The sequence below is a fragment of the Eptesicus fuscus genome, chromosome 5 (genome assembly GCF_027574615.1).
Source record: "Eptesicus fuscus isolate TK198812 chromosome 5, DD_ASM_mEF_20220401, whole genome shotgun sequence".
NCBI classification, from domain to species: Eukaryota; Metazoa; Chordata; class Mammalia; order Chiroptera; family Vespertilionidae; genus Eptesicus; species Eptesicus fuscus.
In genome coordinates, this window is record NC_072477.1 from 96,097,731 (window position 1) to 96,125,336 (window position 27,606).

A 27,606-nucleotide genomic window follows, 5' to 3' on the forward strand; every position below is an offset into this window, starting at 1 on the left:
CAGTTTTAGTTGTAGGAAAAATGTGTGATGCTGCTGATTGATTACATTATGTGAGACAAGGTTTAATAAATACTTGACCCATCTCATTTGTTTTGAAGATGAAACAAATTCATAGCCTTTAATTAGCTTTGTGTTTACGTTTTTAAATCTTGTGCTTTTTTCCCCACTAAATAACAGTAAATTAAGCAGGTTGTTCTCTATTACACTGTAAATGATAACTATTGTGCCTTATAAGTTTAGAGCTAATGTGCTCTCATGCCATCAGATCAGATAGTTGAGAGAGTTCTTTAACCCCTTCCCCCCACCACCAATGTGACTGGATTTCAGCAATTAAAATTATGATAATGGGGAACTTTTGTAATGCTTTTCAAAAGTCAGGATGTTGTAAAGTTAACATTTTTCTTCCTGCACCTAATAAATTAGTATTTATTAATCTATTTAATTTTATATTAATTTGCTTAACATATTTTATAGAGATTTTATAGAGTTTTCCATTGTTATCTTTGAAGGTTTTCATAGGCTAAGGTCTCCTAAGATGTGTGTGTGTGTGTGTGTGTGTGTGTGTGTGTGTGTGTACATATATATATTTATTCATATACATTATTTCATTTTAAACTTAAAGTTTTTTTAAAAAAATAGTTAAGAAATTCATCTGAAATGTACTTGGAATTCTACCAGACTTCCTGTGGCCAGTGCTAATATATATATTGTTTTACATCCTAGATCAGGGTACCTTTATCTTATTAGTCTTTCCCCATATATACTTTGAAAACCATTGACATTCTTGATTTTTCATATCAAGTTATTAAACTATTAACATTTTCTAATTTTTAAAAATATTTTTAAGTCTTATGATTCTGCAGATGACTGGTCTGAGCACATTAGCTCTTCTGGGAAAAAATACTACTACAATTGTCGAACAGAAGTTTCACAGTGGGAAAAACCAAAAGAGTGGCTTGAAAGGTATTTAGCTCTTAATCTAATTTAACAGTATTTCTCATTCTTGATTCTATCGGTTAACATCTTAGAACATTAAACATTATAAGTTTAGGTTTCTGATAGTGATATTTACTCTCTAAACAGGAGTAAACAGATTGCAGTGATTGGCCCATCATCTGTGTATGCCATAATTTCCTTAAAAAAACTAGGACAGATTAAGCAACTGTCCACCAGGGCCTTGTGAACATTTGGTGCACTTAATTTAAAATTTTATATTAGTTCACATTTATTCATCTTTATATAATTGTAATAGAAATCTTTATAATTCTTGTGGGACAGTATGTTCCTGCATATATGTAGAATTAATATTACAGAGTTTTGGTTGTAGGGTTAATGTCATATAAATAATTGGTATAATATTGCCACCAGTGGAAACGTTAATGTTTTGTTTACTGCATCCCATGTGCCACATCAGTAACATAATAATAAAGCTATATTCAGTTATTTTATTTTGCATATATAATTTTGTTGAACATTTGACCAGAAAGAAGTGTTATATGTAGACTCATTGTACATGATTTAATTATTATGGGTTTATTTTTTATTTTTAGAGAACAGAGACAGAAAGAAGCAAACAAGATGGCAGTTAATAGCTTCCCAAAAGATAGGGATTACAGAAGAGAGGTGATGCAAGCAACAGCCACTAATGCATTTGCCAGTGGAAGTAAGTATTTTTTTCTTTGAAATAGTAATGATGTTTACTTTATTCCTGTGGTTCATTTATGCTACAGATCTAAATGCATAAACATTTACATATGTAAACTAAAATAAATGGGAATATATAGGGTTTCCTTTATGTTGGATCTGTTTCCCTAATCACCATTTTATTTCCTGAAAAGGGAAAGTATGCACAGTGGAATAATACACACAAGTATTCATTAATATTCTTAATGGCTGTAATGCAGTTAAGTTGATAAAAAATAAAATAAAACTTTATTTTGTAGATTGACTTCTTTTTAAAACAGGAGCTTTCCCCTGCCCATCTACTCCCACCCCACACATCGAATTGTATACTATTAAACTGGGCACTGAAATCCCTTCCAGAATTCCCTGGGCTTCAATTTAATAATTGAATCAGCGCCCCACACAGATAGTGACATCAAAGTACCTATTGTTGTTTTGTCAATGAAAAACTTGTTTTGGAATTGGTTTCAGCATGACCATAAACATGCATAACATTTCCATGCATAACCTAATGTTCTTTGGAGGTCAGATTTTGTCTGAGTGGGACAATATAAGTAGCATACATTTGTTTTTAACTCAAATTTGAATTTGAGTTTGAAGCTTTTAGTAGATATACCATGTTCCCAGTGGCTTCTCTTATCTAGAATAAAATTGAAATGCCAGAGAGAGTTTTTGTGCCCTTTATTAAATTTTGAAATTCTGAGAAGAATTTCCAGGTTTGTTCTAGGAATTCTTAGACTTAAGCATTTGAATTTTCCTCCTGTAATTAAAAACAAAAAAGTAGGGGATCTATTTAGTCTCAACAGAGGATATTAATATTTTGATGGGAATAATTATTTAAGATGAAACAGCGTAGTTCTGTGGGACTGAATGTTTAAGATATATTTCTTGGAACATTTAATTTTTTATATAGTGAAATTGTACTTAATTCTTAGAAAACAATGATTTAAAGTACTAAAGCTAGCCCTAGCCGATTTTGCTCAGTGGTTAGAGCGCCAGTGTGTAGATTGAAAGGGCCTGGGTTCGATTCTGGTCAAGGGCTCATGCCTGGGTTGTGGGCTCAATCCCAGTAGGGGGCGTGCAGGAGAGAGCCAGCCAATCAATGATTCTCTCTCATCATGATGTTTCTATCTCCCTCTCCCTTCCTCTCTAAAATCAATAAAAATTGTGTCTTTTAAAAATAAATAAAGTACTAAAGTTAGGAAATTAACAATGGTATTTTGAGATGGAAGACTTAGGATCTAGTCCCATTAAACTTAATATCTTAAATGATTGTGTCTTTTGGCAAACAATTAGAAGTGAGATTAATGCTTTAACAATACTACAATAGCACCGAGCTTGTGGGCCTCTTGAACAAATTGTGTTGTGGGGTGTAGGTGGGTATTGAGGAAGAGTGGCAAATGGGTGTAAAAAATAATAACTTTATTTTTTTTTTAAATTATTGAGCTAGGCTTCTCCAGAGAGGAAAAAGGATCAGAGCCTAGTATGTCTACTTTAGTCTTTCCAAAATAACCTGTCATTTAAGTCATTCCTCCTCCATTAGGATGGAGCAGTGGTTCCCAACCTTTTTTTTTGGCCATGCCCTACCTAAGCATCTCTAAAATTCTGATGCCTCCCCTTAACATATAATTCTTATTCAAAAAGTGAACTCCTATGCACATGGAGGAAGCCTAAAAGGCCATTAACTTGGTCTAATAAACAAGATTCCAAAGAACATGGCATCCATGAAAGAGAAAAATAAAAGAACAAAAGGACAGTTGAAGTACTGAGGAAGAAATCACTTAAGAAATTGTTAGAAAAATATGAAAAATAGCAAATAAAGCTTCAAAATATATAATAGAGAACCAAAATGCTTAAATATGTCACAATATGAGGCCCCTAGAACCATAAGAAATGCAAAAAATCGAATGCTAATAACTCATTCCCGAAGTACCCCCTTAAAAATTAAATTGCCCCCCTGTGGGGCCTGTGACCCACATTGGGAACCACTGGGGTTGAGTAAGTGAAGGGGGTAATATGAGAACTGATAGAAATATTGGTGGAAGTGAAAGGGGGTAATTTGACAACTGATAGAAATATTGATGGAAGTGAAAAAACATTTTTTCTCTTTTTAATAAACCATTTTTTAAGAAAATCAAATCTGTTGTGTTAATCCCATGACCTAGAGACATTTGGGGACATAGACTTTTTTTCTGTCTGCATAGAAATGAGTACGCACATATATCTTTTCCACCAAAAATTGAATTATATGTTCCTTTTTAAAATCCTTATTTTCAATAATATTTCAAAGATATGTTTCCCTATCAGTTTCTAATTTTATGTTTGGTATATAGACTGCATGGTACTCTATTTTTGGATGTGCCCTCATTTATAAATAATCTTTTATATATGTATATTTAGGTGGTTTTTGCCTCTTCCTGTTATTGTAAACAATGCTAAATATCTTTGCTCGATTATCTAATTACTTCCTTAGCTAATTTTCTAGAAGTGCAAATGATGGTTCAGTGAGTCTGTGTTTGTGTGGAAATATAGTCTGTATCATACTTTTTGAATTTTAAATAATGTTTGTGAAAGGGCCTTGGCTATATTGTTGCTTTTTTTTCCCCCCCCAATTGGTCAACTGAGCTGTACTTGGTGTGTTGTAGTAATAAAGTTACTAACACATATAAGTGTTTAACTTTATCTAGAAAATGTTGACAGAGTTTTCACATCTGACCAGTACTTTAGTGTTCATGTAGGATAAGGCTTAAAGCTTTGTAATTCCAACTGCCAATAAAAGAAGTATGTGTGTATGTATGTGTTATATGGAAAAATAGATTTTAGAGCAGTTTTTTTGTTTTGTTTTGTTTGCAATGTAGCAAATAATGTTATCAAAACTTGGCATTGAAAATCATATGGATAAAATTTTTAATTTGATATTACTGCTACTAGATTATTTTTGTCAACTTTAATATGTGCATTATAAAGTGATTGTTGGATAGTTAGAGGGACCTTAAGAGTCTCATGCTCTACCGACTGAGCTAGCCAGGCGCGGTGTTAGAGGGACCTTAATTTGAGGTTTCTCAACAGTTAACACCAAGGACATTTAGTGTCAGGTAATTCTTTGTTGTGGGATGCTGTCCTGTGTGCGTTGTAGGATGTAGAGCACCATACTTGGCCTCTATATACTTGATGCCAGTAGCACACCTCTCTTCTCCCCATTTGTGACAACCCAAAATGTCTCCCGACATTTGCTAAATATGCTTGTTGTGGGGGATGTGAAAGTAGAGTCCCTGCCTTAACTCTTCTGTTGAGTTGTAATAGAAAACTGTTGCAGCTATATCTTTCTCAGTTCCTGTAATCCTGCTGCTGGGGTATTTTTTTTTTTTTTTCAAAGCTTACAAATGTTAGAAGAAAATATCATCTTTAATTTTCAACTGAATGTATTTACTTTGACTATTATAACCATACAGAACTAAAAGGTATTTTTCTTGGTCTATGAAATAAAAGTTCTAGGTAATCAAGTGACAGGATTGGTGGGAATTGGGCATGGTATTATTTCAGATATGTCCCTAAAAGTTTCTATTGTAGTAGTATTCTTTTCAGGAAGACACTATAGAATAAAACTTTTTTTTTTTTAATTTTATATGCATGCAAGTTGATAGATTGAAGTTTTTTGGCAGTACCTTCTATTATGGTCCAACATGTAGGAGTTGTGCACTGATGAGTTGAAAACTGACTTGTGGTTTCAGCATACTTCCTTCTTTGTGCTGTCTTAGTCTCTAGACTTGGAGGAACTGTGAATTGGAAAAAAGAATACAGTATTCAACAGGGAGGGCATAGAATGTGCTTAAATCTTAAAATGTTTCTCTACTTGGAAACATAGTAAAACATACTGTTTTAATTCTTTAGTTACTGATGAGACTGTTGTAATGTAGGCTATAGGTTTTTTGATAAATACAAAATTTGTTATCATGATTGTTGAATTTTTCCTTCTTTTGTACTCTTTGTGGAGGCAAAAGTACTTCTGAATTTAAAATATTTTTGTGGCTTTAAATTGGAAGAGGATTTATTTTGAAAGTAATAATAGCAAGTGGGTGTTTTTTTTTTTTTCTATGCTGTGGATATAGGACTTCTATTTTCAGATAGCATTCATTATCTATAACTTGATTTTATAACTACTCTGGTATTTGTTTGCATTAATAAAATATGTTCGTTGTTAATTCGATCATCACAAAATAGGTCATTTAAGCCCTAGCACAAACTACTTTAGAGCCCACAAATTAGCTACTTTAGTCTTCAGAAAGATCAGGCTACTAAAGCTAATAGCCTTTTTGTTTAATCATGTGGACAATTCAGTTAATTATTAGAACCAAAGGTCTATATTTTAAAAGACTGGACCATTTACTTTTTTAATTATTAAAATTTTTAAAATTATTTTACCAGAGTATTTTTAATGTTTTGTTTGAACAACTGTGGTTCTAAAGAATACCCAAAGAGTTGTAGACCACTTGAAATCTTGAGTATAGATTAGTATTTATAGTTGAGCTAAAATTTTTCCAGCATTTAGACATTTAATATGCTAAAACTGCAGACATTAACTGGGCTTGCAGTTTTATTAAAAGTACAAGTATGTTGCTAAATTAGCTGATGTTCAAGACAGGATTCTAACATAATCTTTTTTCTTCCCCCTTCCATCACCGTCATTCCAACATCTCTTTTTTCGAACTGTGAACTAAAGTGGAAGACAAGCATTCCAGTGATGCCAGTAGTTTGCTCCCACAGAATATTTTGTCTCAAACAAGCAGACACAATGACAGAGACTACAGACTGCCAAGAGCAGAGACTCACAGTAGTTCTACGCCAGTACAGCACCCCATCAAACCAGTGGTTCATCCAACTGCTACCCCAAGCACTGTTCCTTCTAGTCAATTTATGCTACAGTCTGATCACCAGCCAAAGAAATCATTTGATGCTAATGGAGCATCTACTTTATCAAAACTGCCTACACCCACATCTTCTGTCCCTGCACAGAAAACAGAAAGAAAAGGTATGCCATTATTACTAGATGTGCTGCACGTTGAACTATATATAGTTTCTGAATTTCTGATTATATTACATTATTTCCATTAGCTTAAATAAGACTTAATTATAAACTCTTTTTAAGTCTTTTAGAATGTTACTGCATAGATATATAGGTCTAGAGTTAGCCATATTAGTTTTTTCTTTTAATTTTTAATTATGAAGCCTCATAACTGGTTTTTTTTTTTTTGTTTTTTTTTTGCCATTTACACTTTAAAGTCCAGTACTTAATTTATACTACTTAGTAATGGTTTAAATAACTTATCAAAGCCAAGTGACTGTCCCTTCATATTTGTGTAATTTTTTTTGGTGCTAATTGTCTTGATGAGTTAGTTTATAAATTGTCCCAATTTTCTATTAATTAAAATTTAAATATGAATAGAGACAAGTTTTAAAACTTGCCATTTTTATACAATATCAGCTATTGATTTCAGTTTGTGAATTAGAAAACTGAGTCATGGGCCACAAGATAAGGAGTTTTATTGTTTGAAGAGAAGTAGTTAAACTTTGCAACCCAAACTGTGTTTATCCAACTTAATGCTGAAGCCATACCATGTTCAAAAAAGTGACAACTACTTGGGAGGTGACACAAAAACAAAAGGAGGGCATAGTTGCCTAACTACTCACAGTGCTAAACTTATGCTCCATAGTAAGTTTTAAGGAACTTAAGGAAATGGCCTTGGCTGGTGTTGCTAAATGGTTAGAGCATCGGCCCTCACACTGAAGGGTCACTGGTTCAGTTCTCTTAGGAGCATGTACCTCGGTTGCAAGTTCTATCCCTGGCCCTATCGTGGGAGTCAGGCAACCAATTGATGTGTCTCTTTCACATTGATGTTCTTCTCTCTCTTCCACTCCTCCCTTACCCCCTTCCTTTGTCCCTCTCTCCCTTTCACTCTCTCTAAAATTCAGTGGAAAAAATAACCTTGGGTGGAGACTAAAAAAAGAAAGAAACTAAGGAAATGAAAAGGCAATAATTGAGGGTAGACCCATTAGGAGGCGAATTAGCTGATTAGTATTAATAAATGTCAAGGAACTTTTAACCTTTTGCACTCGGATGTCGAGTGTGACTCGACACGGTTAGCATCGGTAGCAGCTCTTTTTATACTCTTTGAATGTATCAATAATTTGAAATATAAAAAAAAATCCAAATAAATAAGTTTGTATGAAAAGAAACTCCAGTTTTTTATTCTACTGCCGCGCTTTGTAAAATCTGAGATTTAAAAAATTAAATCCCGAGTAGAATAAAGGAATCGAGAAAAAAGCAAGCAAATGCAAAGGGTTAAATGTCTTGAGGGTTTAGCAGATGAGGTCCAGCCACACATGGACCTTAGGCCACATTTGAGCTGATCTCTCCCTGACTCCTACCCCATGCATAATCTTTTTCCCTTCTAGAGTCCAACTTGAGGGCCAAGGGTAGGTGTGCAAGTCATATTTACCCTGATGCAGAATTAAATATACAGAGAGAATTCTTGAAAAATGAAAACTGAATTTACTTTCTAATGGATGTTATGGTTTTTCAGTTCTTAAAAAGTCTGTCTCATTTTTTACCTTCCATACAGTTTGTTTGTTTGTTTTAATCTCCACCCAAGGACATGTTTTTATTGATTTTAGAGGGGGGGAGGGAGAAACATTGATGTAAAAGAGACACATCAATCAGTTGCCTCCAACCTGCCCTGACTGGGGATCAAACCTGCAACCTGGGTATGTGCCCTGACTGGAAATCAAACCCACGACCTTTCAGTGCATAGGACGAAGCTCCAACCACCTGAGCCACACCAGCCAGGGCTACCTCTTGTTCATTTTAATACTTTTTAGCTTTTACCTCCTTTTGAAATTCCTTTCTTCCCTGTCTTCTGGGATATTGCTACTCTTAAATTTCCTTTTTCTGTTATCTTCTTGCCTCTTAAATAACAGTAGCATTCAGTCTGTGTGTGTGTGTGTGTGTGTGTGTGTGTGTGTGTGTGTGTGTGTGTGTGTGTGTGTTTGCTCAACATATTCTCTTTTGCTGGGCAATCATTCTTATATCACATAATGCTTTTCTTCTATAAGCACTTGGTATTTGTTACGTCTCAGAATACAGTGTGTCCCAAATTCCTCTCTTTTCCCACAATTTATTCTTAGGTCCTCAGTAAGTGACAACACTTACCCCCAATTATTCCTTGTTCTTCAACATTTCTAGCTCAGCTCCTCCTACCCATCCATCAACAAATCTTGGATTCTTCCTCCTATATCTTATTTGCATATATTCTTCTTGTTTATGCATCTGCCATTATTGAAACTCGGGTCATCCCTCCTGAACTGACCTGATTACTGCTCTGCTTGCTTTTACCCAGATTGTCCACTTTTAGTTTGGATTGTATCACTTTCTTGTTTTAAATTTTCTAATAGTTTCCCATTATCTAAAGGATAAAGTTCATACTTCATAGTAAGGTTAAAACAAGTACTTGACAATCTGGTTGCCGTCTGTCTTACTAGCTTGACCTCCAACAGACCACTTTTACATTTCCTATATTTCATCTGTTGCAAATTGGTACATTTCTTAGGGCATGTTATATTCTTTCATGTTTTGAGCCTTTGCTGAAAAGAAAGACATATTTCTTTTATTCCCATTCTGTTGAACTCAGTACCTTTTGTTTAAGAGCTAGCTCTAATGTCCTTTGGTTCTCAGCATTAGTTAACCTCTCCCAATCTGTGTTTCGCAAACACTTTGTACTTTTGTTTATTATAGCATTTATCACATAATTTTAGTTCCTTCAATTAGACTGTATCCTTTTTAGGGTTAGACGTTATGTTTTACTGTATTTGTACTTGGTTCACTTTCTATCTATCCATGCTTCAAGCACCATTTCTGACAAACCTAACAATTAATAATGTACCACATTTGGTGCTAGGTGTTTTATATACATTTTAATTTATTCCTTAAAACAACATCTTGAGGGAGAAGATATTTTCTCTTATTAGATATGAAAAGCCTGAATATTGCCACAGTATGAATACATGTTGTTAGTGGCAGCTTCTCCAAAATTCATGTTGTTTTCATAAAACCATAATGAAAGACCCATAAAGTCTATATTAACTTAGACTTCTGTAATTTAATAATTTTATTGAACTTATAGGAAGAAACTCAATTACCTTGGAATTGCCTATTTATATAGGGAAAATTGTATATTCTTTCCAAGTACTTCTCCTTGCATGTGAACTGAAGACAATATTGTTTCCTTAAATAAGAAATTGGATTTTTTTAGATTGCTTTTCATTTTGTCTAAATTTGTGAAGCACCCATTAATTTGAAAAAATTTTCCCCCTCAGTGGATACATGGTTATTTAAATTCAGCTTTCTATTGACTCTTCTTATCAATGTAGTGATTTCCTTGTTTGGATTTTCCTTAACAATTTATATGAAGAGGTTGATGGTTCAAATAAAAGTGGTGTCTTGATCTTAAGTGCTAATAGGGTAGCTAAGCTGTATTAAATAATACAAGAGCAGGATCTTTCTTAACCACTGATCTATCCATAATGCTTGACAAATGTAAGCAGTAAATATTTGTTGTAGAGGGAGAAATAACTAAGAATGGTAATGAGTGTGTTGAGGATTGCGGGAAATACCTGCACATTGGTCATGATTTAAAAAATGTGTTTGGAGGAAGAGTGTTATATGTGTTGTGCATCTAATTAAATGAAACAGCAGTAGATTTAGATTCCTTTAAAGCCAGTGTGTCTCTTGAGAAAAAGATAAATCAAAATCTACTTTTGCTTGAAGGAACAAGTGTGAAAAAGCTGTGAAACTACAGTTTTTGTAGAGAATAATTTTTGTGTTGGGTAGGGTAAAACAAGACGGAGGTCAGATACCACCTTTCAGATTTATATCTGTTAGGGGAACATTTGAATATCTATTGGCAAGATTAATATTGGACAACCATATAATAAACAAACTCTGATGTGCTGAAATATCTAAAACTGATTTTTGTCAGTTGGCACCCCATTGTCCATTCTATAAACTGGGCCTACCTCCACACTCCCTTCCAGATTTGTGAAATGACAAAATAGGCAGGAAACAAGGGTTCTTAATTCTTTGTTTTGGTCACATAAGTGTCAGAGTTAGAAGAGTTTAATTATCTTCATTAACAAGTTTCTTATAATTTACTAGAGACCCATTGCACGAAATTCGTGCACGGGGAGGCGGGGGTCCCTCAGCCCAGCCTGTGCCCTCTCCAATCTGGGACCCCTCGAGGGATGTCTGACTGCCCGTTTAGACTGCCGGTGGGATCGGTCCTAAATGGGCAGTTGGACATCCCTCTCACAATCCAGGGCTGCTAGCTCCCAACTGCTCGCCTGCCTGCCTTCCTGATTGCCCCTAACTGCTTCTATCTGCCAGCCTGATTACCCCCTAACCACTCCCCTGCCAGCCTGATTGATGTCTAACTGCCCTCGCCTGCCAGCCTGTTTGCCCCCAACTTCCCTCCTCTGCCAGCCTGGTCACCCCTAACTGCCCTCCCCTGCTGGCCATCTTGTGTCCATATGGGGCAGCCATCTTGTGTGTTGGAGTGATGGTCAATCTGCATATTACTTTTATTAGATAGGATTAGCATAAATAACTTTGAAAGGTAAAAGGAGTGGCCACAGAAGCAGACCTATGCAGTAACTTCAAGCTGGCTCTTAGAAGATGCTATTATTCATTCACATAGATACTTGCTGGTTCCATAGTTTTCATCTAATGGGAGGGATGATTATTCATTCATTAAAACTTTTTAATAGAGATATTCTTGCCTTTAGACATGTCATTTGCTCAAGGATCCTGTAACTGGTTTCCATATTATCTATAATAATAAAAGCATAATATGCTAATTAGACTGGACGTCCTTCCAGATGAAGCCAGGGCTGTGAGGAAAGCCCGGGTCCCAGGTGCCAGAGGGAAGCCGGTGCCGGGGGAAGGAAGGCCTACTCTTGCATGAATTTTGTGCATCGGGCCTCTAGTTTATCAATAGGCTTTTCTCACAAAACTGTAAAAGGTATCTATCCTCAGAGTAAATAAATATTAAAATTAGAAATAAAGGATGTTTCTTTTTTGTTACTTAATTTTGTATGGTGTGATATGTATTAATTTTTCTACTATTTTGGATTAAAGAACAACAGTGAAGAATTTTCAAGCCTTTGTTAATTTTTCAAATCTGTGGGTAGATTTAGCAGCACCAAAATAAATTTGAAAACAACTCACACCTTCTCCAACTCCTGTCACTGAAAGCAAAAGAAAATCACAGTAGAAATAATAATAAGAGTAAGGATCATTTCAGAGGGATGTGGTTACTAATTCGTGCAGAAAGTAAAGGAAGTTCATGCAGGAAGTTAACATATAGAGTTTGTTTTGTTCCAAACATTAATCAAGATGCCTCTAAGCTGTATATTTACTGAATTGAACCTTAAAATGATTTGAAGAAAACTGCTACTATGGTTTCTAATTGCCCCATAAAATGTAATAACTGACAGCTGGTTTTCAAAAAGAAAATCAAGTTTCTTTATGCTTGTCTGCAGGCATGGGCAAAAGTAGGTTTATGATTGTTCGTATGGAAAATAATAATAATTCTATATATTTAAGAGCCTAAGTGACCTGCTGGCCGGTAGCTATAATGCGCACTGACCACCAGGGGGCAGACGCTCAATGCAGGAGCTGCCAAGCAACAGCAACTTTGCAGAGTATCCTCTTGCACTCCAGAACCCCTCGGGATGTCGGACTGCCGGTTTGGGCCCGATCCCCGCAGGCCAGGCCGAGGGACCCCACCTGTGGAGGGACCCCGCTCACTCTACAGACGCCCTTCGAGCCCCAGCGCCGCCCCAGGTGCAGCTGGCCAGGTAGTGACCGCGGGAGGTTGGCTCCAGGGCGTGTCCACTCACCTATTCCCGCCTCACCAACCACCTTCTAATTAATTTACTTTCAATGTGCACAACTCCGTGCACCAAGCCTCTAGTAATAAATAATAATACAAGAATACACACTCTTTGTGTACTCGCAACTGTAGACCTACTTTTGCCTACCCGTTTGTATCCAAAACAGTGAAGCTTACTGTCATAGGCAGTCTGCTAGACTTATACACCCTCCTTTAAAATGTTTCTCTTCAAAAATTAAAATGTCTTATACTTTGTAACTTGATCATAACGAACAATACATCCTGAGGTTTATATTTTAGAGAGCTATTGCTCTTAGTGCTTTTGACCATTACAGTAGCATCATAAAAAGGGCTGGTAGAGGAGTCCATTTTCAATAAGCTTGTTAATAATACCCTTTTTTTTTCTGAGCTAGGAAGAGAAAAAAATTAGTTCCTAGAATTTGAAATGAAGATTTAGTTTCTGGTAGCAGTGTAAACATTCACATACAGTGTGCCTGAAACATATATATCACAGTAGCAGTCTTAAATCAGTAATATAATATACATGTGAGCTTTTAAATTTTCAAGAAATGTGTATGTAAGGGAAATTAAAGATGCTTTAGTAATTTCTGTTTCCTAATTAAAGTGATTTTATTGCCTGGCTGGCATGGCTCAGTGGTTGATCGTCGACCTATGAACCAGGAGGTCATGGTTTGATTCCCGGTCAGGGCACATGCCTAGGTTGCGGGCTCGATCTCAGTGTGGGGTGTGCATGAGGCAGCCAGTTAATGATTCTCTCTCATCATTGATGTTTCTGTCTCTATCCTTCTCCCTTCCTCTCTGAAATCAATAAAAATATATTTTTTTAAAAAAGAGTGATTCTATTGCTTGAGTACATAGACATTTTATGCAATCAGAGTAGCGATTGTGGATGACATATTTCCAATTGGGAGGAGGACTCGTTTGGCCTTACAATATTGAGCCAAACAGTGACTACTGCTCTCAGTCAGTCAAATGGAATTTAGCATCCTTATCCTTTCTATTCCTCTCAAGATGTTTTCCAACAGCAACAGCTTTCTTAATTAAATGGTAGAGATCCTCAGGAAGATCAGGAACAAGTCCTTTGGACTTAAGAATTTCCAAGATCTTATTGCCTGTCACAAAACGTACTTGTGCAATGTCTTGTAAGTTTCTCAGGATCACACTGATTTCTGAGGGAGTCAGGCCTTTCTTGGCCAGTTTGCAGATCTGCTCCTTCACGTTGTCAGACATTAATTTCAGCCAGGTGGGAACACTGTGGTGGTAGGGCAGAACAGACTGGGACAGGCCCTTGCCTGAGTGTGTGTGACCAATGATGGTAGTGAAAAGGAGTATAAATTTTCATATTTAGTCTTTAGACCAATATTAGACTACGTATAAACATCTTGATAGCCCAGTCTTAATGTTGTTACCCATAATGTCTCTGTTTCTAATGCTCTTTTTTGTCCATGAAAGTCACAGTATTAGTAAAATTCCATGAAAATACCAGTTTGTGTTCATTTTCCTGTTGGTGGACATTTGTTTGTTTCTAGTTTTGTACTAAAATAAAACAAACAGCACTAGCTGGTTTGGCTCAGTGGATAGAGCATTGGACTGTCCCAGATTCAATTCCGGTCAAGGGCACATGCCGGGGTTGGGGGCTTGATCCCCAGTTGGGGGTGTGCAGGAGGCAGCCCATCAATGATTCTCTCTCATCATTGATGTTTCTGTCTCTCTCCTTCTCCCTTCCTCTCAGAAATCAATAAAAATATATTTAAAAGATAAAATAAAACAAACATAACACTGATAAAAATTGTTGAATGTGCCCAGCCTGCATGGCTCAGTAGTTGAGTGTTGACCTATGAACCAGGAGGTCACAGTTCGATTCCCAATCAGGATACATGCCTGGGTTGCAGGCTCCATGGCATGCAGCTGATCAATGATTCTTTCTCATCAATGAGGTTTCTATCTCTCTCTCCCTCTCCCTCCCTCTCTGAAATAAATAAATAATATATTTTTAAAAAATTGTTTAATGTTTCTCCTGGTTTATATAGTTTCTAAACTAAGGTATATACCTGTGAGGGATTGGTGGGTCACAAAGTGTGTGTACAGCTCCAGTTTTTCTAGATAATGCCTAATTGTTATTTTCCAATGTGGTTATGTCAGTTTAGTCTCCACCAGAAATGTGAAGTGTTCTGTTACTCTTTGCCAACATTTGTCAGGCTTTTAAATTTTTGTCAATCTGATGAACTTAAAAGGATATCCTGTTGCTTTTAATTTTCATTTTCCTGATTATCAATGAAGTTTAGCATCTTTTGTAGTTTTTTTAATAAAGCTGTGAAATGTCATTTTGTGTCTTGTTTGATTTTATATTGTGTACTTTGTCCTTTTTGATCTATAATAGTTCCTTAAAATATTTTGGTTACTAATACTTGTGATGTAATAGTTTTTGCTTTTTGTAAGTTTCTGCATCCTGTTGTCAAATATATCTTCCTATATTTTCTCTACTACTTTTAAATATTAAATATACATACAGAAGTTTAAGTTAACCTTAATTTGGTTTTGTTTTAAATGTAAGTTTTTATATCTGGCAAGGCAGGCCACAAGTTGTGTTCTTTATCATAATCTTAGCCCATTCTGGGGTTGCTCACCGTAGTACCTGTCCTGATTTGTATTAAGACCATTGTTATATTTAGGTAGGTTGTTATTTTGGTCATAGATATTTTCACCTTTAATTATTTTATCAGACATATAACATTAACTCCTAGAGCAGTGATGGACAACCTTTTGAGCTTAGTGTGTCAAACTTCGCCAAAAAACAGCATAACTCGGGTAGTGTGTCACTTTGAGGAAAAAACATTATTTCGCAAATGTTTTATCCTTGGCATGCGGCCGCCGAGGCTGCGTGTCATCAAAAATGGCTACGTGTGTCAGTGCTGACACGCGTGTCATAGGTTCGCCATCACTGTCCTAGAGAATTGTATTGTCCCTTTATCCTAATGGAAGGTTCCATGAATGTGTAGTTAATATACAAAAGTGTTCGGGACAGCATTACTAATAAACAGTGTGGTACTTTTAGAATCAGACATGGATATGGTTGAATCATTGCTTAACCAAGGTTTTGTGACTTCAAGCAAGCTATATAATCTTTGGATTTTTTTTCACCAATGAAACCAGGACATAAATATGCATACCTCATTATTCTAGTCAATTATGTTTACTGAACCTTTTTCGTGTGCGAACTTGTAAAGATTAAATGACATTATTTGGGTTGGATGCCTGGCACATGGAAGTTATTCGATATCGGTTCCAGTTTCCTATATTCAAGTAATTCTTGCAGCCTTATTATCTCCTGTTTATTTAGAATCTACATCAGGAGACAAATCTGTATCACATTCTTGCACAACTCCTTCCACGTCGTCTTCTGGACTGAATCCCACGTCTGCACCTCCAACATCTGCTTCAGCAATCCCTGTTTCTCCTGTTCCACAATCACCAATACCTCCATTACTTCAGGATCCAAATCTTCTTAGACAGTTGCTTCCTGCTTTGCAAGCTACGCTGCAACTTAATAATTCTAATGTGGACATATCCAAAATAAATGAAGGTAAATTTTCATGCTAATAATTTTTAAAAACCCACTTGCATTGTGTAAAATTCTATCATTAATAAAATTCCCATTTTAGGAATGGTCTTTATTTCATTTTGAATTTACATTTGCACTTTGTTATTTGGAATTTTTACCTGCCATAGTTTAATGCCTTTGGTATTGTAATTGAATTAGCATTTGGATTTTCTGTGTATTTTTCAAGACTTACCATATACCTAGTAGTTTCTAGAGATAAGTTGTTCTGTCTTCTTAATGTATATGGTGAATTTTATTTTATTTTTTAAGTAAAAACAAACTAAAGAGCACATGCTAAAATTATATTAAAACTAGAGGCCTGGTGCACCTGTGGGTCACTCGGCCTGGCCTGTGGGATGGGGCCAAAACCAGCTCTCCGACATCTCCCGAGGGGTCCTGGATTGCGAGAGGGCACAGGCCAGGCCGGGGAGGGATATGGGAGGTTTGGCCAGCCAAGGAGGGACCGTGGGAGGGCTCCATGGCATGTCCAGCCCGTCTTGCTCAGTCCCAACTGGTTGGACCCCAGCAGCAAGCTAACCTACCTACCTGTCGACTGCTGCCCCCTGGTGGTCAGTGCACATCATAGCGAGCAGTTGATCAGCCTTAGCATATCATTAGCAATTATGCTTCGATTTGTTGAACAGACGACCAGACACTTAGTATATTATATTAGGCTTTTATTATATAGGATACTTGATTTCCTAATTTATTTAAAAAAAAAAAAAACCTCCTGTATATCTGTATAATAATCTATATAATAAAAGGCTAATATGCAAATCGACCGAACAGCAGAACAACCGGTCACTGTGATGCGCACTGACCACCAGGGGGCAGATGCTCAACGCAGGAGCTGATTAAATTTCTTGTCCTCTGCCTCAGATCATTTCATATCTCTAGACCCATTATATTACTCTTACTAGAGGCCCAGTGCACGAAATTCATGCACGGGGGGAGGGGGTGTCCCTCAGCCCAGCCTGCACCCTCTCCAATCTGGGATCCCTCTCACAATCCAGGACTGCGGGCTCCCAACCGCTTGCCTGCCTGCCTGCCTGATTGCCCCTAACCACTTCTGCCTGCCAGCCTGATCAACCCCTAACCCTGCCAGCCTGATCAATGCCTAACTGCTCCCCTGCCTGCCCAATTGCCCCTAACTGCCCTCCCCTGCAGGCCCGGTCGCCCCTAACTGCCCTCCCCTGCCAGCCTGAATTGCCCCTAACTGTCCTCCCCTGACGGCCCAATTGCTCCTAACTGCCCTCCCCTGCCAACCTAGTCACCCCTAACTGCCCTCCCCTGCAGACCTTCCCCTCCCCCAACTGCCCTCCCCTGCAGACCTGATCCCTCCCAACTGCCCTGCCTTGCAGGCCTGGTTGCCCCCAACTGCCCTCCCCTGCTGGCCTGGTCACCCCTAACTTCTCTCCCCTGCTGGCCTGGTCACCCCCAACTGCCCTGCCAGCCTGATTGCCCCTAACTATCCTCCCCTGATGGCACAGTTGCTCCTAACTGCCCTCCCCTGCAGGCCTGATTGCCCCCAACTGCCCTCCCTTGCAGGCCATCTTGTGTCCACATGGGGGTGGACATATTTGACCACATGGGGCAGCCATCTTGTGTGTTGGCGTGACAATCAATTTGCATATTAGGCTTTTATTATGTAGGATGTAATAGACTTTTATTTTGAGAGTTCTGATTTAAAACATTCCAGTTTTGTCTTAGTTCTTTAATTTTCAAGTTGTTACTATTGCTTCTGTTTTATTTGAATTTACGATACAATATGTTTTTAGTTCTTACAGCAGCTGTGACACAAGCATCGTTGCAGTCTATAATTCATAAGTTTCTTACTGCTGGACCATCAGCTTTCAACATAACTTCTCTGATTTCTCAAGCTGCTCAGCTCTCTACACAAGGTATTCATATTCTTAGATATTATTAGCATTTTTTTTAGCCTTTGAGCTGATTTACTACTATAATGGTTTTGTTTTAGCTTGATTTTTTTTTTCATCACTATATTATAGAGTAGTATTTTTATTTACTCTTTTAGATGAAACAAGATTTGACATCTTATAATTGCTATCAAATCTATAAAATAGTGTATATTTCTTGCTGAATTTATGTTGCTGATGAGATATTTTTATTCCAAAGCTGAAAGTAAATTATTATATGCCCTCAATTTTTGTGAAATGTTGAGTGTATCTTAAGAGTTGAAGTTTAGTTCAGGTTCCTGTTAGATGTTTTCTACTATGGATACAGAAATGCTCAAGTCCTGCCTTTAAGTAGCTATCTCTCTTCCCCATGAAGTTGGGTGGTTTTTTTTTAATCCTTACCTGAGGATATTTTTCCAATGATTTTTAGAGAGAGTGGAAGAGAAAGGGAAAGACAGAAATATCAATGTGAGAAACATATTGATTGGTTGCCTCCTCCACACCCCCTGACAAGGGAGAAACCTGAACCAAAGTACGTGCCCTAGACTGGATTCAAACCCAGGACCTTTTGGTCCTCAGGCCGATGCTCTATCCACTGAGCCAAACAGGCTAGAGCCTCCATGGAGTTTTTTAATGGAAAGAGATAAATACAGGAACAAAAGAGAAATAAAAGGGTCACTTTGACTTCTCCCTCATCCCCAATTCAAAAAGCTAGTAAATTGAGCAGGAATGACTGGTCTAAAATTGAAGTATAATAGTGGAAAGACTTTTACAATTGTCTAGTTAGCCTCGTGAAGCAGGAGACTAAGGGGAAAACTGACCCTTAATGTAAAATAAGAAATAAGAATGGTGAGGATGCCTTACATGTGAGAATAGGTCCAGCCTTACCTTCTTGCTCTAGCCTTAAAAAGAGAGGGCCACACTGGGTGTGTGCTTAATCTGTAACACACAGCTCATTTAGTCAATGTGGCCCCCAGTGAGTATCTCACATTCTGACTTTTTCAGATGAGTGTTTTCTGGCGGGGTAGCGGAAGTGGGGGGAGGAGAGGCAGGTAGAGAGGTGCAGAGTTCTCCTCCAAACGTGTGTTTTTATTTATTTGAACTTAACTGCTTCATTCTTTTGCAGCCCAGCCATCTAATCAGTCTCCAATGTCTTTAACGTCTGATGCATCATCCCCAAGATCCTATGTGTCTCCAAGAATAAGCACACCTCAAACTAACACAGTCCCTATCAAACCTTTGATTAGTACTCCTCCTGTTTCATCACAACCAAAGGTATGTCGCCTTTGAGGGAAATTTAGAAAAGAACCTTGGAAAAGCAAGTTTAATAATGTTTTAGAATCTATTATAGAAAAAGCACTGGGTGAATGAAGTGGAGTGAATGACAGGTAAGTACAAATAGATGCAGGTTAGAATCAGTTAATTGATGGATGGAGAAGGAAATTGCATCTGTGCTACTTTTATGCACTGATACTTCTCTTTTACTATCTTTGGGATTTGTGACATGGAGAGCAGGATAAAGAAGGGTATACTAATAATTGACTCTTAATATTTGTAGAATTTTCAAACTCTAAAAGATATGAGAAAACATGTTTTTTATGTCTTTTCCCCCATACTTTTATTCCACACATGAGTCAGTTTCTGGGCCAAGAGCTTTGTATGTATTATATTTAACTTTCATATCATGAGAATCAAATATTTGCCTCAATTAAAAGATAAGAAAATTAAGCCTTTGGTTAAGCATGAGCTGTTTAAAATTTTATGCCAAAGAATTCTTTATTCAAATAACATCGTAAGCAAAGCCTAAACATAGAGGTTCATCGAAACATAGCTTGAAATTGATAGTAGGCCAGATTTTAGGTCTTTTCTTAATGCTTAAAACTTATCCCAGGATGATATCTTAAGAGTGCAATAAATGATGGCTAAAACAGTAAATTGTCAAAATTAGCATTTCAAATACTTTATATCAGTTTTTTACATTCAAAACTTTTTCAAGTTTTTTTTTTAAATAAGTGCATATTCAGTATTTCATAGATCTTATGAAAATCTACATATATGTAAAAGCCTAATACGCTAAGTATTCAACTGTTTGACCAGTCACTATGATGCACACTGACCACCAGGGGGCAGATGCTCTGAATGGTAGGTTAGCTTGCTGTTGGGGTCCGGCCAATCGGGACTGGGCAAGATGGGCCGGACACACTCCGGAGCCCTCTCCTGGTCCCTTCCCAGCCCCGATCATGCACAGATGGGGTCCCTTGGCCTGGTCTGCGCCCTCTCGCAGTCTGGGACCCCTCTGGCAATGTCAGAGAGCCGGTTTTGACCCAATTCCCGCAGGCCAGGCCGAGGGATCCCACTGGTGCACGAATCCGTGCACTAGGCCTCTAGTGTTCTTTATAAAAGAAGTTCTTTTATATTCAGAAGTATCGGGGTCATCTTGATTTGTTTGGGAGAATACTAATCATTAAAAAAAAATCCAAATGAAAAACTACTGCTAGAAGTTGTGACTTAATCACAAGTGACTTCATTTGACTTTATGCCTTAATTTAGGGCTTTTTTTTTTTTTCCATTTTTAAATATATTTTTTATTGTTGATAGCATTACAGATATCTTCTATTTTCCTTCTTCCCTCCCTCGCCCCAGCCCCTACCCACCCCTCCCCCCCTATTGCTCATATCCACGGGCTATACATATAAGTATATAAATTCGTTGGTTTATCTCTTCTCATCCCCCCAACTCCACATTGAGGTATGTCAGTCTGTTCCATGCCTTCCTGCTTCAGGTCTTATTTTGTTGGTCAATTCATTTTGTTCATTAGATTCCATAAATAAGTGAGGTCATATGATATTTGTCTTTCTCAGTTTGGCTTATTTTACTTAGCATTATATTTTCCAGGTCCATCCATGCTTTCCCAAAGGGTAAGAGATCCCTCTTTTATACAACTACATAGTATTCCATAGTGTAAATGTCCCACAGCTTTTTTATCCATTCATCTAGAGATGGGTACTTGGGCTGTTTCCAAATCTTAGCTATTGTAAATAATGCCGCTATGAACATAGGGGTGCGTATATTCTTTCTGATTGGTGTTTTGAAGTTTTTAGTATATATTCCCAGAAGTGGAATCGCTGGGTCAAACAAAAGTTCCATTTATCATTTTTTTAGGAAACTATACTGTTTTCCACAGTGGCTGCACCAGTCTGCATTCCCACCAGCAGTGAACTAGTGTACCCTTTTCTCCACAACCTCGCCAGCTGGGGCTTATATTTAAATTACCTGTTTTCCCTGTCAGCGGCATCTGAATATGAAGAGTATATGCATCCCCACTGGCAACTATGTACCTCTTGGTCTATCTATAGCATAACATCTCTTTGACTCAGGTTGAATTTTGTATGGGCCATAGCTCATTCTCTGTTAGATCATTCTGTACTTGGTCTCCATATGTGGTTGAAATTTAAGGAACTGTATTTATATGGTATAGTAACATTTATTTTTATTGATGTGGAAATAACAGTACAGTTATGCACCACTTAACAATGGGAATAGGTTCTTGGAGATGGGTCATAAGGTGATTTCGTTGTGCAAACATCAGAGGATGTACCTACACAAACCTAGGTGGTATGGCCTACAAGTACACCTAGGCTTTGTAGTATTGCCTATTGCTCTGTAGGGGAGGACAAATATTTTCCCAGTATTCTTATGGCTTCTTGACGGAGATGTCCTGTAATAGAAAATAGATTAATAAGAGAAAAACTAACAAAAGTTGAATAACATGTATACCTCCTGTATACCTGGGAAAGACCCAGGAAAACTGAGTAATTGAGTAACATGCCAAAATGTCTGAAGCCACCACCTTAAATACCTTTGAATCTTCAGCTGAAGATTAAAAAATGATGTTGGGCGTAAGGGGAGTGGGTTGTGGGGTGTTACCAGAAAAAGCACAGTAAAAGGATAAGGTTGTTATGCAGATTTAAGTTCTTTTGCATTGATAATTGTTTCTGTGCATATGGTCATCCCCCTCTTCTTGGTACACTGAGGCAGACAGCCTTGCAAATATAAATGCCTTTTACAAAGGGTAACGTCTACTTGGTTTTCAGAGCTTCTCTCATGTCTTCTGTTTCTTAAAATTAATTAGCCTAAAGTAAGCCTCATGCCAGATAGACATATTTTAAGGTGACAAATTCTGATCCTCTACAGCTCTTAGGCTACAAAACCTGTACAACATGTTACTGTACTGAATACTCTAGGCAGTTCTAACACGATGGTAAATATTTATATCGTGTTATGCTATGATGTTAAGATGGCCAAGACGTCACTGAGTGGCTAAGATGTCACTAGACATTAGAATTTTTCAAAAAGTACCAATTAATAATGCGGATTTTTTTTTTCAATAGATAGAGTTACACATATGTTGGTATATATGCGATTTGATATGTATGCTATTTTGTTGTACTGATAGCAAGCTTCAAAACTTCATATGTCAAATTTTCTGAAGGTGTTAACATCATAGATATTTATATGCTTAAAAATGTCAAGTTTCATGCCCAAAAAAAGCATTTGCGGGAAGTTTTAATTCATTATTTTGAAGAAAAAGTTATCATATACTTTGGGAAGCTTATGGTGAACATGCTCCATCTCAAGATACTTGTGAACGCTGGTTTAAACTCTTTCAAAGTGATGATTTCAATGTGAAAGACAAAGAAGGTCCATGTCAACCGAAAAAGTTTGAAGACCAACAGTTACAAGCATTATTGGATGAGGATGTGTGTCAAACTCAAAAACAACTTTCAGAAAGATTAAACGTTGCTCAGCAAACAATTTCCGATCATTAAAAGCAATAGGAAAGATTTTAAAGGAAGGAAAATGGGTGCCACATAAACTGAAGGAAAGATAAATGGAAAACAGAAAAGTAATCAGTAAAATGTTCTTCAGCGGCACAAAAGAATGTCTTTTTTGCATCAAATTGTGACTGGCGATGAAAAGTGGATTTATTTTGAGAATCCCAAATGCACAAAATCATGTGTTGATCCAGGAAGGCCAAATCGCTTCTGAAAGAAGACAATGCTCTGCATTTGGTGGGATCAGGAAGGTGTGGTGTATTATGAGCTTCTAAAACCAGGTGAAAGGGTTAGTACTGATCTCTACCGACAACAAATAATCAATTTAAATCACGCTTTGATGGTAAAATGACCAGAATGGGCCAAAAGCCACGGCAAAGTAATTTTGTTTCATGATAACGCACCATCACACACTTCAAAAACAGTTAAAGACACGTTAAAAGGTCTTGCCTGGGAAGTATTAACCCACCTGCCATATTCAGCAGACCTTGCTCCTTCAGATTACCACTTGTTCCAATCGATGGCACACACGCTTTCTGAGCAGCACTTCAAAACGTACGAAGAAGTGGAAAATTGGGTCTCTGAATGGTTTGCCTCAAAACAAGAAAAGTTCTGTTGGGAGAGTATCCACAAATTACCTGAAAGATGGGGGAAATGTGTAGCTAGTGATGGACATTACTTTGAATAAAGCACTTTTGATGTTTCTATTGAAATTATCGTGTTTTCTTTTATTACAAAATCCACATTATTAACCAGTACACCTGGTAATTTTATGACCATTTTATTGTACAAAGAAATTAGATTCAGGTCTCAAATCTTGACTCTCTTCTAACTATATGACCTTTGGAAACTCATTCTACATCTTTTAACCTCTAGATTTTATGGTGTTTAAGATTATTACCTAGATTTGGAGGGTTATGTGAATTTGGGGGCCTAAATGACAGTACTTTATACAACTAAGTAGTTAAGTCTCCCCCCATTATCCACAGTCAGCTGCTGTTCAAAATATTAAATGGAGCCTTGGCTGGGTAGCTCAGTTGGTTAGAGTGTCATCCTGACATGCCAAGGTTGTAGGTTTGATGCCTGGTCAGGGCACATACAAGAACCAACCAATCCTATATAATAATATAATAAAGAGGTAATATGCAAATTGAACATCACACCCTCACAAGATGGCTGCCTACGACCAGGCCGGCAGGAGACCAGGCTGGCAGGAGGGCCATGAGGTGTGACCAGGCTGGGGAGGGGGCAGTTGAGGCCAACTAGGCCAGCAGGGGTGGCAGTTGGGGGTGATTAGGCTGGCAGGGTGGGGGGAGTGAGGGGCAACTAGGCCAGCGGGGGGGGGGGGGGCGTGGCAGTTGGGGGCGACCTGGCCAGCAGGGGATGCAGTTGGTGACCAGGCCAACGGGGGGGGGGGGGGTGGGTAGTAAGGGGTGTCCAGGCTGGTGGGGGTGCCATTAGGAGCGACCAAGCTGGCAGGGAGGGGGCAGTTGGGGGCCATCAGGCTAGCACGCAAAGGCAGTGAGGGGCAATCAGGCCAGAGGGGGTGCAGTTAGGGGCGACCAGGAAGGCAGGAGGCCGGCAGGTGAGTGAGTAGGAGCCAGTGACCCAGGATTGTGAGAGGGATGTCCCGGATAGGAAAGGGTACAGGCCGGGCTGAGGGGACCCTTCCCCCCCTCTTGTGCACGAATTTCATGCACCGGGCCTTTAGTGAGTGTATAAATAAGTGGAACAACAAACTAACGTTTCTCTCCCTCCCTTCTACTCTCATCTTTCCCTTTCTCCCTTTTTCTCTCTCTCCACCCTTTTCTCTCCACTCCTTCTCTCTCTAAAATAAATAAAAAATAAAAACAAAAATATTAAATGGCCGAAACCGGTTTGGCTCAGTGGATAGAGTGTTGGCCTGCGGACTGAAGGGTCCCAGGTTCGATTCCGGTCACGGGCATGTACCTTGGTTGCGGGCACATCCCCAGTGGGGAGTGTGCAAGAGGCAGCTGATGGATGTTTCTCTCTCATCGATGTTTCTAACTCTCTATCCCTCTCTCCTTCTCTGTAAAAAATCAATAAAATATATTTTAAAAATATATATTAAATGGAAAATTCCAGGAATAAACACTTCATAAGTTAAATTGCATCCCATTCTGAGTGCCCTAAAGAAATCATTCACTATCCCATTTTATCTGACACTGAACTTAAATCATCCCTTTGTCCAGTATATCAATGCTGTATAAATTACCTGGCCATTTAGTCACTTAGTAGCCGTCTCAATTACCAGAGAGGGAGTCCATTCACATAACTTTAATTAGAGTATATTATTATAATTGTCCTATTTTATTATTAGTTATTGTTGTTTATCTCTTACCATACCTGATTTATAAATTAAACTTTATCATAGATATTCACATATAGGAAAAAGCAGTATAAACAGTACTAACTCCTTGCTTAACATAGTCAATTGGTTCTGTAACTTTAAGCAAAGTAACATTTAATGAAACCACTTTTACCGTAGGCTAATTGATATAAAACAAGAGTTATGTTTCTATCAACTTTATAATGAAATGACATTGAACAAAATGACGTTATTTGAGGACCTGCTATATGTAGCATTTGGTACTATCTGTGGTTTTCAGGCCTCTATTGGGGAGGTCTTGGATCATATCCCCTGAGGATAGGTAGGAAGACTATTATCTATATTGCTAATGTCAATCGTATATAATAAAATCCTAATATGCTAAGTGTCCGGTCATCCAGTTGACTGTTCAACCAATCAAAGTGTAATATGCTAATGATATGCTAAGGCTGCTCAACTACTCACTACGCACTGACCACCAGGGGGCAGACGCTCCGACTGGTAGGTTAGCTTGTTGCTGGGGTCTGGCCAATCAGGACTGAGCTAGATGGGCTGGACACTCCCTGGAGCCCTCCCGCGGTCCCTCCCGGCTGGCCAACCTCCCACATCCCTCCCCGGCCCTAATTGTGCACCGGTGGGTTCTCTTCGCCTCGCCTGCACCCTCTTGCAATCTGGGATCCCTCGGAGGATGTCAGAGAACTGGTTTCAGCCCCACGGCAGAACGACTGGTGGCTATGACATGCACTGACCACCAGGGGGCAAACGCTCAATGCAGGACATCCCCCGAGGGCTCCCTGATTACAAGAGGGCACAGGCTGGGCTGAGGTACCCCTCCCCCCCCCCCAAGTACTTGAATTTCGTGCACCGGGCCTCTAGTCTTATGAAACAATTTAGGACAACTCTTGTTATCTTAAAAAGCACTGAAGAATGAATGTAACTGGGAAGTTTTATTGATAGAACTTTTGCTTTGATTTCATTTCCCTGCTATTTGCCATTGTGATAGAAGTCTGTCTCACCAGATTCTGACATTGCAGGTTACTACTCCTGTCGTTAAGCAAGGACCAGTTTCACAATCGGCCACACAGCAGCAGCCTGTAACTGCTGACAAACCACAAGGTCATGATCCTGTTTCCCCTCGAAGTCTTCAGCGCTCAAAGTAAGTTGATGTTATGTGTTGAGACAACATTATTTTTTCCTTAATATGGCATACTGCATTGTTCAGATATTATAAATATGTATACTAGTATGTGATAGAATTTGATCTTGAAAGAATCCATGGATAACCTAACTTCTTTTTATGTATTACCAAATTTACAAAGGCAATCTGTAGCAATTAGATTGTTGGGTAGTAAAGCCTGGGTTATTTTGAGAAAGGTGACTCTTTTCTTTAGTATTTCACTTAGTAGAATATGATAGGAGTAACAGTATGAAATACATGTACAAAGAGGGCACATGGTTATATAATACTTTATTTGTTGGAAATGAGACATCATTTTTAACCTCATAGCAGTTTTAGATTGGAGTGTATTGATGAAGCCAAAAATCTCACATCTAAAACTTGGGCCACTGTTGCCAATGGTGTGTGTTAGTCAAGCTTTTTTCTTAGCTTCAACTCTGCTCCTATAAGGATTACTTGTCATATAGAGCTGTAGTGTGTTGTCACTTTTCTTTGTTAAATGAACAAATACAACTTTAAATGATTTTCATTTGATTGATTTTCCTGTTTTTATTTCTTGCTATGAGGTGGCAAAATAATTCAACTGTTGAGAACTTAACACATCCAAATGAGAGTTGTCCCCTTCAAAATCATCACCTTGGGAAGCTGTGTACTTACTCCAGCAATGTTGCTATTGCTCAGAACATTTTTGGGAAATTCTTCTTTTAAATTGTCTTTAGAGGCTGCAGTATTATTTTAAGTATCCTCAGTGATGAAAACTCTTCATCCTTTGGGAGATTGAGTTTTTGGAAATAACTGAAATTCATTCAGAGCCAAGTCTGATGAAGCAGGTAGGAAATAACCAACGTGGGTGACTAAATTTTTATTCTCACCACCATATCCCTAAACTCTAGCCTAAACTATACAGTTTTAAAAGAAAATAGCCCTAGCCGGTTTGGCTCAGTGGATAGAGTGTTGGCCTGCAAACTGAAAGGTCCCAGGTTCAATTCCGGTCAAGGCACATGCCTGGGTTGTGGGCTTGATCCCCAGTGGGGGACTTGCAGGAGGCAGCCAATCCATGATTCTCTCTCATCATGGATG

At 38.1% G+C, this 27,606-nt stretch overlaps 1 protein-coding gene across 10 annotated transcripts in view; it reads left to right on the plus strand.

Moving 5' to 3' along the window:
- The window catches only part of WAC (WW domain containing adaptor with coiled-coil), a 96,963-nt gene that overhangs the window by 59,103 nt on the left and 10,254 nt on the right, over positions 1-27,606 (plus strand). For 5 of the 10 annotated variants that reach the window (XM_028158873.2, XM_054716589.1, XM_054716590.1 and 2 more), the window contains exons 5-11: positions 848-963; positions 1,551-1,663; positions 6,404-6,712; positions 15,964-16,230; positions 18,027-18,149; positions 19,291-19,439; positions 26,384-26,505. In XM_028158873.2, coding sequence (XP_028014674.1) covers positions 848-963; positions 1,551-1,663; positions 6,404-6,712; positions 15,964-16,230; positions 18,027-18,149; positions 19,291-19,439; positions 26,384-26,505 — 1,199 coding nt within the window. The remainder of the gene's footprint in view (positions 1-847; positions 964-1,550; positions 1,664-6,403; positions 6,713-15,963; positions 16,231-18,026; positions 18,150-19,290; positions 19,440-26,383; positions 26,506-27,606) is intronic. The other 5 variants (XM_054716592.1, XM_054716591.1, XM_054716594.1 and 2 more) reach the window with 3 other exon arrangements.